At 37.8% G+C, this 13,027-nt stretch overlaps 1 protein-coding gene across 1 annotated transcript; it reads right to left on the bottom strand.

Moving 5' to 3' along the window:
- Nucleotides 1-847: 847 nt before the first annotated feature.
- Nucleotides 848-8,430, bottom strand: LOC105050202 (enoyl-[acyl-carrier-protein] reductase [NADH] 1, chloroplastic). Its single transcript, XM_010930132.3, has 13 exons — nucleotides 8,203-8,430; nucleotides 7,015-7,330; nucleotides 3,420-3,529; nucleotides 3,268-3,323; nucleotides 3,066-3,150; nucleotides 2,899-2,946; nucleotides 2,618-2,692; nucleotides 2,433-2,544; nucleotides 2,087-2,138; nucleotides 1,947-1,998; nucleotides 1,781-1,838; nucleotides 1,403-1,501; nucleotides 848-1,304 (listed from the first exon to the last, which is right to left on the bottom strand). The coding sequence occupies exons 2-13, from the start codon at nucleotides 7,289-7,291 to the stop codon at nucleotides 1,174-1,176; spliced, it is 1,155 nt and encodes a 384-aa protein (XP_010928434.1). The 5' UTR covers nucleotides 7,292-7,330; nucleotides 8,203-8,430; the 3' UTR covers nucleotides 848-1,173.
- Nucleotides 8,431-13,027: the final 4,597 nt, after the last annotated feature.

The following is a 13,027-nucleotide window of genomic DNA, read 5'->3' as shown; positions in this document are numbered from 1 at the left end:
CAGTCTTGCAGGATCTTTTATACTCTAAATTTACGAACTGCTCTTACACTAGAGTAGTATGTCTGCCCACATATATCATAAAAAAAATAATTTCCATTGCTTTGATGTGACCAACTACTATGGTCAACAAGAGAAATTCTTTGTGCACGGCCTGCGATGCAAAAAATTCGGTGTGGAACACACTGCTTTACCTTATTGGACCACATAGCCATCACTTTTCAACGTGCATTTAATATCCGTAGTTCTACTTTTTCGTTTGAAATTTTGAATGATGAAAATACCCCTTCACTTTCAAAAAATTATGATATTTTGTGTTGATATTATAGCATCCTCTATTGAAATTACGACTTCCTGCACAGAATGTCATAATTTTTTCACACGATGTCATCCAAAAAAAAAATATTTTCGTCGTTGAAAAATTACCAATATTCTTTCTTTTTTACGACATTCTGTAAAAAATATTGATATTTTGTGTAGAAAATCATAATTTTAATGCAGGATGCTATAATATTAACACAAGATGTCATAATTATTTCGAAAGAGAAGGAATATTTTTATCGTTCAAAATTTCAAACGAAAAAATAAAATTATGAACATTCAATGGATGTTAAATGTACATTGAAAAACGATGACTATGTGATCCAATAGGATGAAACGTTATGCTCTACATCAGATTTTCTACACCGCAGGTAGTGCACAAAATATTTTGCGATCAACAAACAGCTATTTTCCCAACATGTAAGAATGCTGCATTCTGGCACATATTTAGTGGCAATTGTACATTAGATATATATCAAATCATACGATAGCTTGCAGCAACTAAGATTGCAGCAGATTCAATCACATGTAAACTGAACGAACTTGCCTTTTATAGCCTATAAAACCTTTTCTGGCAACTTCAGATTTCTAAATCTTACGCCCCCAAAAGTACTCAAAATAACAGCCAAAAGAAGCAAAGCAAACTCAGCACTCGCCATGACTCCCTCATGAAGTCTACCATCTCATAGGAAGCTACTGACAAAAACTTGTTTTTGGAATCCTGTTCGTCCGAAGAATGTAAATACCGACAAAATCTGAAACCCAACTCTTTATTCATGGCAGACAGCCTCTGGACAGGAAACTAAATGGAACTTGAGCACCAATTAAGGAACCCGATCAATATGCCCTTGCCATCTACACTGCTAGTGTTGGGCTGTCTGTGGCAAGTCCCATGGTGTTTAATCCATTGTCAACATAAACTACGGAGCCAGTTACTGCTGAAGCTAAAGGAGAAACCAGGAATGCCGCGGTATTGCCCACTTCATCTGTACCATTTTCCCAAACGAGAATTAAGTACTGCTGGAACTTCTATGGGGCAAAGAACGAGAGTTACAGAAGGATAGAAATATCATAATTTTTTTACCTGCTGACAATTCTTTCTGCAATGGTGCATTGGCATAAGAATATTCTATCATCTTCTCAATGAATCCAATGGCTTTTGCAGCACGGCTTCCCAAGGGACCTGATATCATGTTTCAAGTTTGGAATCTAAATCAAACAGCTCAGTACCAGAAAGCCTGCTTGTGCACGAAAAGATTGTTTCATGGGGCCTATACCACCAAAATAGAAAGTCTAACCAAAATCTTTCAACAATACTGATAAGGCTTCTTATTCATCCATCGCATCAAGGATTTATATCCATAATGCGATCAAATTTTACCAGGCAGATTGATTGAGGCTGTCCAGTAGTTTTCTTTTGGCAACTGCCATATGAAAAAATTCTTAGAGAAGATATACATACCTGCAGATATTGTATTCACTCTAATCTTGTGCTTCCTCCCTGCTTCAAAAGCTAGCACCTGCATAACCAAAAAGAATGCATTAAAACAAAACAGTCACAAATCAAAACAATCAGTCAAATATTAATGTGAACCATCTGAAGAGGGTATGGGAATCTCGTGCAGTACCATAGTGTCGCTCTCTAGGGCTGCTTTTGCTGAACTCATGCCTCCACCATACCTGCAAAGTTACACTTAAAAAAGGTTAAAGATCTAGCCATGAAAGACATATATTCAATATCTTGACTGCTTCAGTGAAGAGAGTATACCCAGGAATGGTCCTTTCAGAAGCAATGTATGTCAAGGAGATTGAAGCACCACCTGCAGCAAATACAGTCAATGATTCTTAATTTTGCACTACATCCAGCAAAAGAGTGAGCAGGTAAAGTTGCTATGCTGACAATTGGGTTTACGCCCCCAATTCCAGATAAATCGGCCAGCACATAAAACCCACAGCACTTGTTGTGATGCTTGTAAATAATCAATAAAATAAGGTGAAGGGCCTAATCCAGGCAGTCATTTACCTATAAACATTGCATGATATGGAATTGAAGAAGCATGGAAGACCATAAAAACAAACAAAGGAGGGAAAAAAGATAAACCACTGTAACAAACCTGGATTCATAATTGGAAGGAAGTGCTTAAGTAGTGATACAAAAGAATAACTTGATGCAGATATAGCAGCAAGGTATCCCTTTCTAGATGTCTCCAAGAGAGGCTTGGTGACCTGCATATGCGGACCCCCCCATACATAAACAACCGATGCTCCAAATGAAAAGAAGAAATGTGACATATTGTACCTCTGGTCCATTTGCTAGTGAATGAACAAGAATGTCTATGCTTCCAAAATCATTCTTGACAGATTCAGCTACTTCCTACAAAAAAAAACAAAGCTTGCATAATGAGAACCTGACCAAATTGAAATTCTTCTATGATACGAGGCATTGGAACGAACTGGGAATCCTAAGTATAGGGTTCAACAGTCAAGGAAAATGACGATGTTTGGTTGTAAAACAGCAGAAAAGAACTAAGCATAAAAACAACATATCTAAAGAACTGAAACAAGGACGTATTAGCCTACCTTCACAGTCCAATTTGAGGCACCTGCATAACGTTTGTTTGTTCTAACCTGTACAGAACCATGCAAAACAGACATTGTAACAAACCAACAAGACAATGGAGTGGAACAGGGAAGGGGGAGGGGATGACAAAAAAAAATAAAACAAATTGATTTTTTTTCCATCTCACATCATCAGGAACATCCTCAGGAGTATCATAAACTGCATCCAATGGGTATACTTTGATGATCTCCATAAGAGAACCATTGGGCAACCTGCAACAAGAGTAATATTAGCTATTCTACAGTGTGGAATCAATGTCCTCACCAACTCGTGCCATCACTCATGGGGGAGATCTAACTACTGAATAAAAAAGAGAGCTAGGTACACACCGGCGTGACTCATCGAATTTGCCACGTCTTAAGCTAGTCTCAAAAATGTTAAGTGCCTGCAAGAGGTAAAGTTCTCAAATATCAAGTCAAACAATAAGTGCCAGTTCATTACCTCCCATAGTCAAAAAGATAACAGAATGCAGATCACATACAGGCACCCATGTACCAACGAGAATTTCAGCACCGGCAGCAGCAAGAGCCTTAGCAATTGCCCAACCATAGCCATTATCATCAGCTACACCAGCAACAAATGCCCTTTTACCTGAAGAAAAAGAATACCATGCAGAATTGTAATCCAAAATGTTTCCCATTCATATTGCCGAGCAAAATCATCTTTATGAACCATGATTAAAAATGACATTGTCAGAGTACAAGAAGGTTGCAACTCAAGAATTAAAGCAAGAATATTGTTGTGAGAACACATTCTTAAACGGTCCAAGTTAAGCAGGAAAACAAGAGATAACTTCAGATACTTTGGATGAAGACAACAAATGAAATAAAAACTGAGAAAAGATAAAAGAGGACATCTGATGACTAAGATTTGCATATATATACATATTTATATATATGGTGATTAAACACAAGTAATAATGAACAAATGAAATAATTTTAAACAGCCATCTGAAACACAGATCCTATAATTGTGTGACTATATTCTCAGTCTTCAAGATCAGCTCTGTTAGCATCCATTAGATGCTTATAAACGGAAGTGAATGAAGTAAATATGCTTAACGATAAAGTCCATATACTCGACTGTGTAGTAGTTTTGTTTGATAATAATTTAGTCTGCTAAGATTATGCAATTCTATTGCTTATTCGATGGTTTAAACAACAGCCAGTAGCAGCCACATAAAGAACAAGCAACCTTATAATGAAATCAAAGCTTTGAGCAAGGTACAGGATATTAGCTCTATCAGGATATCCCTAAGCAGCAGGACTTCAATGGACATCACTACTACATCATCAATATATGCTATTCCCTTATCAACATCATTACACACCTCCTTGACATGAATCTCAAAGGTTTATCAACATTCCCTAATTATCTTTTCTGGAATTTTTCCTTAATATTAATGTCAGCATAAGGTCGCAGATTGTGCTATTTGAATCCTCCTATTGTCAAGAATGGAGTTAAGGGGAAAGCATCCTAATCAAGATATTGCAACCCACAACAGAGGAGAAGCCTCTGATGAGTTAGGAACTGCAATATCCATAAAAGATGCAAGTCATCAGCAGTTCTTCTCTTCTCAAAGCAGGTTAAATAAGGCACTGAGGTGCTTTAGTAGTTATCTTCCAAAAATGTGATATAACAGCATGGAATTATTTGTATGACATCAACATGGCCTACAATGATGTGCCGTGTCATCTTGTGGGTGATTATGAGATTGCGATCATAGGATGAGCAGCTCAAAGATGAGCAAGTTATGTGGATAAGTAACAAAGTAAAGATAGCATTAGAATTTAGTACAATGAAGCTTAGAAATTGTATTTCTAGAAACTAAAGCAAAAAACAGATTGAGATAAGACTTATAGGGAGAAGGGCTTGACCGTGTGCAGATGGGGTGGAAAGTAGCACAGGACATAAGAAGAGGTGGTCTAGCAAGAATTTGGAAAATTTTTCTTAGTGAAGAATGCAGCCTTTAAAAGAGCTCATAATAGAAGGAAATAGATAAGGCACATGTCTAGATGTACTAATGTATTTAATTACTATAAGAGACCAGTTGCAAAATAGACAAAAAAACATATGGATGACATAGGCCCCACAGCTACAGAATTTTCAGCATCTAGAAGAACTTAAGTCAACAAGTTTGTGCACCAAAATGTATTTTGACCTGTATAGATTGCCCTAACTTATTATTCCCTGAAAATCTATCGCAGAATTTCCAAGTAGAAGACACAAGTTATGGTTGGAAATTTCAACTCATTAAGGACTGCATCCAACCATGAAGGGAAATCTCTATGGGCTTTAATAAGAGTAGTACATTGAGACACATAAGCATCTCTCATTTGGAAAACTTTGCACCAGATAGGAACCAGTGTTGCAGATGGATACATAAAGTGAACCCAACAGAATGGATTCAATGGAATAGGAAAGATACTGATGCCAGTGTTTGTGAAAATAAAACAGATGTAGTTGGCAAAAGAAAAAAAGAGCATCCATAAAGCTGATCAGAAAGTTGAAAACTTGGACTATGAGTTAATCATTATGGGTTTGGTATATTCAAGTAGAAAGATACAATTGTGTTCTGGTTATCTAAAATATCCAAGAAGGCATTCTAAATTAAAACAAACAACAAAATGACTAAGAAACTTTATTTTCTCTTCCCTACTAGTTTTTGATGTCTCCAAAAGCCATTGAAATATTCTGTCAGCTTATATGACCTCGAATATAATCCTTACGAAGGAATTGTAAGAATAGCAATCATAATAGAGTCATGGTCTTGCCACTGCAACTTACTGCAGGAAACCATGCTTGTCAACCCCATGGGGCTCTTAGCATTCAGGAGAATTCATCCACAATGTGTAAACAATGAAGAATCCACTAATCCAATTAATCAGATCAGGAAAATACCTTGTCTAGCATTGCAAGTTAATAGAAAAATATAAGGATAGGCAATCATGGCATGAGAAAGGGAAAGAAGATATTCATAAGTTGAAACGTTCAAGGGAGCTACGGTAGCATATCATTGGTGATGAGTCATATATACATGGTAAAGAGCATTTGGTGTGTGTTGGAACAAAGGCAGAAAGTAGAATTCTCTCCAGCTCTTCTCCAATATTTTATGCTCTTCATAGAATAATCACTTCTTCTTAGAAAAAGCATAGAATTCATGAGAAATGAAGAAAAAGAGTAAAAGTTTGCCAACAGAGTTTGGAGGGGGGGGGGGGGGGACAGAGAGAGAGAGAGGCCACAAGTCAAAATTCAAAGCAATACCACGTGTTAATACCAAACATGTTTGCACCAATATCACAGTAAAATCCTAGCCGATTTAGAAATGCTGAAAGCAATTAACTAAAAAGATCAACAATTTAATAAGACATGAATTTTTCCAATGATGAGTGCATAATATTAAACAGTTCTCAGATTTTCAATTTTCTGGATTTTTTTTACCCAGGTACATTTTTTGTGAAAGAAGAAGAAAAAGACTAACCGATGAGATGTGATGACAAGGACGGAGGGAAGTGAGTAAAAGAATCAGTCTGAACAACAAATGAAGAGCAGCGATAGAGCAAAAATGATGGAATCTTTTTTGATGATAAAGATAATGGATTCTTAACTAGGCATTTAAGGTTGGATCGCACATTTGAGGTGAAGTCCCTAATAACACATTTTGACTTTTATATAATTTGGGTCACTACATTCACTGAATTATCATCTCATTAATTGTTAAGTAAATATAAGGGAAAGAGGAATCTCAAAAAGTGTATGGTTCAGTTAAAATATAATCATAAACATCAAGCCTTTATCCCATTGGTTGCAGCTTTCAATCAGATACAGCTAAATATTCGCATTAAACTTTTTATACAAAGCTGCTCAAAAAATCCAATTTGGAGCAAGCATTGCAAGTTTAATTCCAAAAATACTTTTCGATCAAGAACATACCAAATATACACAAAAATTTTACAGTGTATGCTAAGGGAAGGCGACCCAATGTCAATTAAAACATGCAGTAAAGTAACTAGAAGTATAACAAAAATATCTACTTGAATATAAGAAGACAAGTAAATTACAAATATATCCTTTACCTCTCAAATCAATAGGCAATCCTGAAACAACCCCTTTCTCACTTTCACCAGACAGTGCCCTCGTAACGACATTCGTAAACTTTAAAGGAGCAGACACAAGGGTTTTGCGAAGAGGTTTAACAGAGGAAATATAAGAAGAGCTTGCAAATTTAGCTTGGCTTGCTCCTTTTACATCCACCCCTAAAATTGCTGCACTTGACATGAACAATCTACGAGAAGAAGAGGTGCAGGGCCTCATTGCTGCCATTTGCAGACTTCCAGCTGTCATTGTCGCCATCTTCTATCAGATAAAGGTTCTGATTGCAAAACTGTGATTCTGCACAAAAATCTGCTGTAAGGAATACAAAGAACAACCTATATATTCCCTGACAATTAAACAAGAGTGACCCACTGGAAAAACATCAATGGAAAAAGAAAACAGTATATATTATGAACGAAAAGAAAAATCCAATTATGAGGAAATAATATATGCGAACATATTACATCAAAACCTAAATCTGAAAGAACTTTAGAACAAAACACCGAGGCCTTCGAATTGTAGAGGAAAGTAACCTATTACCATTGTGAACCAACTAATACTAGAAACTTGGAAAATCTACGTAAAGTTTAATGCACCACTTTACACGAAACACCAATTCCTAATGCCCAAGGAAAATGCTAAACCATGACACCGCTTATGTTTAAGATTGTGAAAATTTCTGGATTACTTATGATTCGCAATGGAATTGCAAGCGTACCACAAGTGACAATTATTCAATGTGGAACTAAGCATCATTTTACTGATACACAAACAAAGCATCTGGAATTTCAGAAAATTCAAGAAATTCTCATTCGTCTCCAAATTATGGATCAGATTACCATGTAATTAAATTCTTCACCATTAAACATTGAAAACTCACAGTTTTGAGGAACCTAGTCTTCGGATTTGCTCCAAAGGAAAAACCCGAGGAAAGAACAACAAATATTTAACGAGAAGTAAGAATAGGCTCGAATCCATTTGGAAGCAGAAACCAAGTACCCCCAGTAAGCCCAGAAAATACGAACAGGCCAAATTACCAGTGTTCAAAAAATGCTACAGATTAACTCAAAACCGCATTTTTTTCTCGGAAATACAAATAAAAAACACGAAATAAAAGCCATCAATATTTTTTTAAAATAATCCTACTACGTTCTTATAAGAGGCCTTACCTCTTAAACGAAGCCGCTACTAAACGGGGTTCTCTCCTCCGATCTGGCCTGGAAATAAAAGAGAACGCCTTCCCCTCCTCCTTGCTATCGACGCCCAGCTCTTACCACCGAGATCTCAGAGCAAGTGGAGGAGCGACAGAGGGGGATTTAAGAAATCGGTTTCGATGAGACCGAGGCGCGGCGCTTCGGAAACATCGAGGGAGCGAGCGAGCGCGCCCGTCCGTAGCTAGGGTTAGGGTTTAGTGGGGGCATTTGATTCGTAGTGAAGGGGTCCTTGGCTGGGGCCGGGCTGGACCGAGCTCGCTCTGGCTCACTCTACGTGGGTGTCATGTGGAAAACGACAGCAAAGAGAGAGAAGGACGGGTATTTGTGGTGGTGTGGGATTTGCTGCTAAATGCTGATACCAAAATCCCATAGATGGTTATTTGGTAGTTGAAACGTGTCATATTGGCATGGATAAATATTCTCTCATTAGTTAAACCATGGAAAACAGCATTGTGCCCCTGCGTTCGCAAGGCCATATGCCTATTGGTCTAGGTGTTAGGGCTTAGAGGGCTTTCTCTCTCTCTCTTTTTTTTTTTTTGGATAATAAGAAAAGAGTAATAGTTACAAACCCATGTATACAAAAACCAGCTGCAATATACTCAAAACAGCAGTGACTCTACAATGTAGAACTATAAAGCTGTTTAAATGAGGGGAATGACATAACAAAAGGTATGTAATATAGAAAACCATAACCCAGAAGAAATGTAGCATGATGGAACAACAATGAGATATGGTCATAAGAACCCAACTGCTGCAACAGATAACATAGCCAGGCCAGATAAAGAAATGCAAAATTGTTAGAATCAAGAGACCATAGCATGCCCAATGCTATCATGGAGGTCCCCAAGGTTGCATGTATATGCGGGCAAAGCATTTTCTATAGACACCCAAAAATTTGGTTGATTCAAGTATGCCACCCACTTTATTGGTGAAGCCTTTTGATGATTGTATAAAGTTACTAAATTCTAATTATGCTTATGTCCGGATATAGGGAGAGGCTACTTGAGTTTGTCAAGTCAAGAGTTGCTTATTTCTATTTAATTAATGTTAGCGAGCAAGGTGTGCGAGTTAACATTGTCTTCTATATTTTTGCATAACAATAAATGAGTCTATAGCTTTAAACTTTTACTCAAAATAATGCTTTGCAACCCTAGTTTCCAATTCAAGTTGCCCAAACTAAATGGTGAATAGCAATGCTAAAATAACAAATAGCTCTACGACGATCTCTAACAAACAATTATCATAAAACAAAGCATTGGAGGCAGGAACCTGATACTGTTATCATTTTTGCTTAGGCATTAACCTTGTTTCATAATGGTTGTCCACCAGTGTTGCTTGATGTAACAATATTACTTAATTGCAAGATAATTTATAATGCTCAAGAAAGTTTGATTAGGCACATCACATGGATCAAACATGATGCTCAATTAATTTATTTTATTGGTATTTTTATATTGCCACTAGTAGTTGATTGTTATCTGATGATTGATTTTGAGAAGAATGGGGATATAATATTTAGTAGATACATTAGATTTGTGACAGCAATAAACTACAACTCCTCTTTGACGTTTATACCATAATGTTATTCAATTATAATAAATTTTGATATTTATTGTTATAATGATTATGAGAATAATTATTTTTTTAAAAATATTATTTTATTTTTTAGTATTGAAATAATCGTAATCACAAAGATTGCTACCATAGAAAATAGAGAGCACTAATTGAAAAATAGTGGCATTTTTTTTTTTTCAGCCTTAGTTCACTAAATGAAAAATATAATTTCAGATGGTACAAATTTTTTTATTTTTTGAAAAAATGTGAGTACAAAAATTCCAATATTTTTAAAAAATATTTTAATAACATAAATAAAAATAATGATCATTATTCATGTTATAACAGAAAGTTATAATGCTAAATAATGTATTATAATTGCTAAAACGTTATGATGACGTTATATCAGAATCTTGGTGCCAGGTGGGTACATCTGGCTAGTTCACTATTCTGCCCTTCGGGCGTCGCTATGGGATTCTCTTCGAGGCGGCGGCAAAAATAGGGATGGGCTATGGCCTACAAGGAGTCCAGAAGAAGTGAAAGATGGGACATGTGGCTCCAATAAGTATGCAGCCGCATCAACATTCTGTTTCAATCCTTGTTCTACTTTGCTCTGCTGGTTCTTATACCTAGAAATTCTTCTGTCCCTTGCCTCTCCCACTTTGCCCACCGCTTGTAGCTGATCCGCTCTCATTTGACCAATTACCTCGGAAATCTTCACTTAACACCTCAGGAATCTTTGAATCCCAGAGCTCCCTCAAAAGAAATTCCTATAAGCCTATAAATATTTATATTGAGTATAAAATAATCTCAACCGGAATTCATAAGAGATCAATCTTTTCAGGACTCTTCCGACTTTCGATCTTGTGCGGCATCTTTTTGAACTCTCCCGACCGTCCGAGCTTCCACAGTACCATCCGGACTCCTCCAGCAATCGACCTTCCACAGTGTCCTCCAGATTCCTTTAATGGACGAACTCCTATTGTACCCTCCGGACTTCTCCAATAATGAGCTCCTTCAGTCGTCTATTGGACTACTCTAGATGTTCTCTGGGCTTCACTATCAGCCGATTTTCTACAGTGATCGACTACTCTCCGAATCTCTTCCAGACTTCCTCATATCATGATCGACTTTACTCCGAGCTTCTTTCGGGCTTTGTCAATATCCGGACTTCTTCAGCAGCAGAACTTCTACAGTGACCAGGCTCCATCCGAGCTTCTACAGTAAGCGGCCTCCTTCCGGACTCCTATAAGAATCGGACTCCGTCTGAACTTCCACAACAGAAATTGGATTCTAGACGAACTTCTACAATGGACGGGCTCCATCTTAGTTACAACTGAGTAGTGCTGGATGCCAAGGAGGGAGTTTGAATCTTCTATGGCCTCCACTATTATGACCTCCCAGTGATCGGCCCATGTGGTGGTGGTCATGGACCACGAGACAGGAAAGAAGCCATTGCATGGTCTTTGTTGGGATATACCGACTGGCCCCTGTATGCCGACTTTCTTCGGACCGATCCGACCGATGCCCGACTCTACCCGTCGGACAGACAGGTGACTTCGATAATGATTGCCGACAATATCCGACCGAAGGTATGCCGGCCAAACAAACCAATACTGTTTTCAACCGGCTGAACGGCCGAACCCATATCACCGACTCACTGTCGGGGGTGGCAGCCGATGTCCGACTTCCATAAGGCACCAGATCAGCTGACGGTGTTTTCGAGTCATCACCCGACGTCCCGACAGTCGAATATCGATATATGATAGGGCAGCCCGTCCAAACGCCGTACAACCACTATGGGCTATTGTCCTGTCAAGGACATGCTGTGCGGCCATCCTGAGGCATTATCCTGCCAACGACATGGGTTAATTCTGATGACCTGACAACCCACGCCAATTTGATAGCTCCCGGTGGTTTGACAACTCCCCAATTATCTACACCATTAATGGCGGGACCATACCGCATTCTACTATAAAACGGGATAAGGCAACAGTTTCGGTAAGTTTTCTCGAGCTTTCGAAAAGCTCTTAAGCTCTAAGCACTATCTCTAAACTCTGCTGAAATTCCATTCGAGTGCTCCATTTCTGTTGAAGCAAAGTACTGATTTGAGCGTCGGAGGGTCTTGCCGGAGCACCTCCAACTCCGGTTTAGATTTTTCTTGTAGGTCTCGGTGGTGGCCGTGATCCCCTCATTTTCAGCTTTTCCGGCATCGGCGAAATTCTGCACCAACAGTTTGGATTAGTGATTTTGAAAATTTGATAGGGTAGATACGTTAAGATGCAAACTTTTTTCTCGGTATTGGAATTAGATTTTTTGAAGTAAAAAAAAAAAAAAAAAAAAAAAGAAGCTAAGCTTCACATCAGAATTTGGACTCTTGAGATTTAGTTGGTTCATTATATACATAATATTTGTTCTTGGGATATAATTCAGCCCTCTGCCTTCTCATCTTCGTTTTCCTTCTATTTTCTCGTGGCGTATTTTTCGATTGGTCCGCATTCTAACAGCTTATACCAGCTCAAGTCTCGCATAACCTTAGTGGTGATCCTGTCACAGTGACCGTAGAATTGTGCAATCAAGGATTTCAAAAGGTGAGATAGGGCGGAGCATTCTGGTGATTTCAAAAGGATAGTGAAGCTAGTCACCCCGAGGCTTCTCGCACAAAAGTCATTGCCAGGTTCAAAGCAAAGGGGAGATAGAGATATGTCCTTGTTTAGTTACTTTGCGACTAATGATCATAATTCAAGCATTTGTATGTCAACTTAGTTTGTAATGTTGCTAAAACTTTTATGCTCGTTTAGCATTTTCCTACTCCAAATTCTCAACACTCTTTTGAGTTTATTACCTCTGTTATATATATAATCTGGTATTGTGCACATCCATATTAGATCATAAGATAAGTTTTGATTGGTAATGCCACAAGTATACATCAGGACCTATCCACTCAACTTCATTGTCCTAAAAAAAGGTCACGGCAATTGCCATGGCAATTTAACCACGTAGGAAGTTTGATCATATAAGCTATTTATTGTTGGAAGTCTATTGCTTGTCCTTCATCTACAAGGACTCTATTCTTAGTTTTATTCTACTCAATTATTCCTCCTAGAAATTTTAGATTTCTTATTCTAATAGATTTTGGTTTTTGAGTTTAATTAGGAGTCAAACATCCCATCTACATGATGCTCTATTGAAAGAGATCTTCAGCATCCCCTTTGAGGTGTGGAAC

Source organism: Elaeis guineensis, chromosome 8 (assembly GCF_000442705.2).
Source record: "Elaeis guineensis isolate ETL-2024a chromosome 8, EG11, whole genome shotgun sequence".
Classification (NCBI taxonomy): Eukaryota; Viridiplantae; Streptophyta; class Magnoliopsida; order Arecales; family Arecaceae; genus Elaeis; species Elaeis guineensis.
Note: the sequence above shows the minus strand (reverse complement) of the source record. Positions and strands in the feature narration are given on the sequence as shown.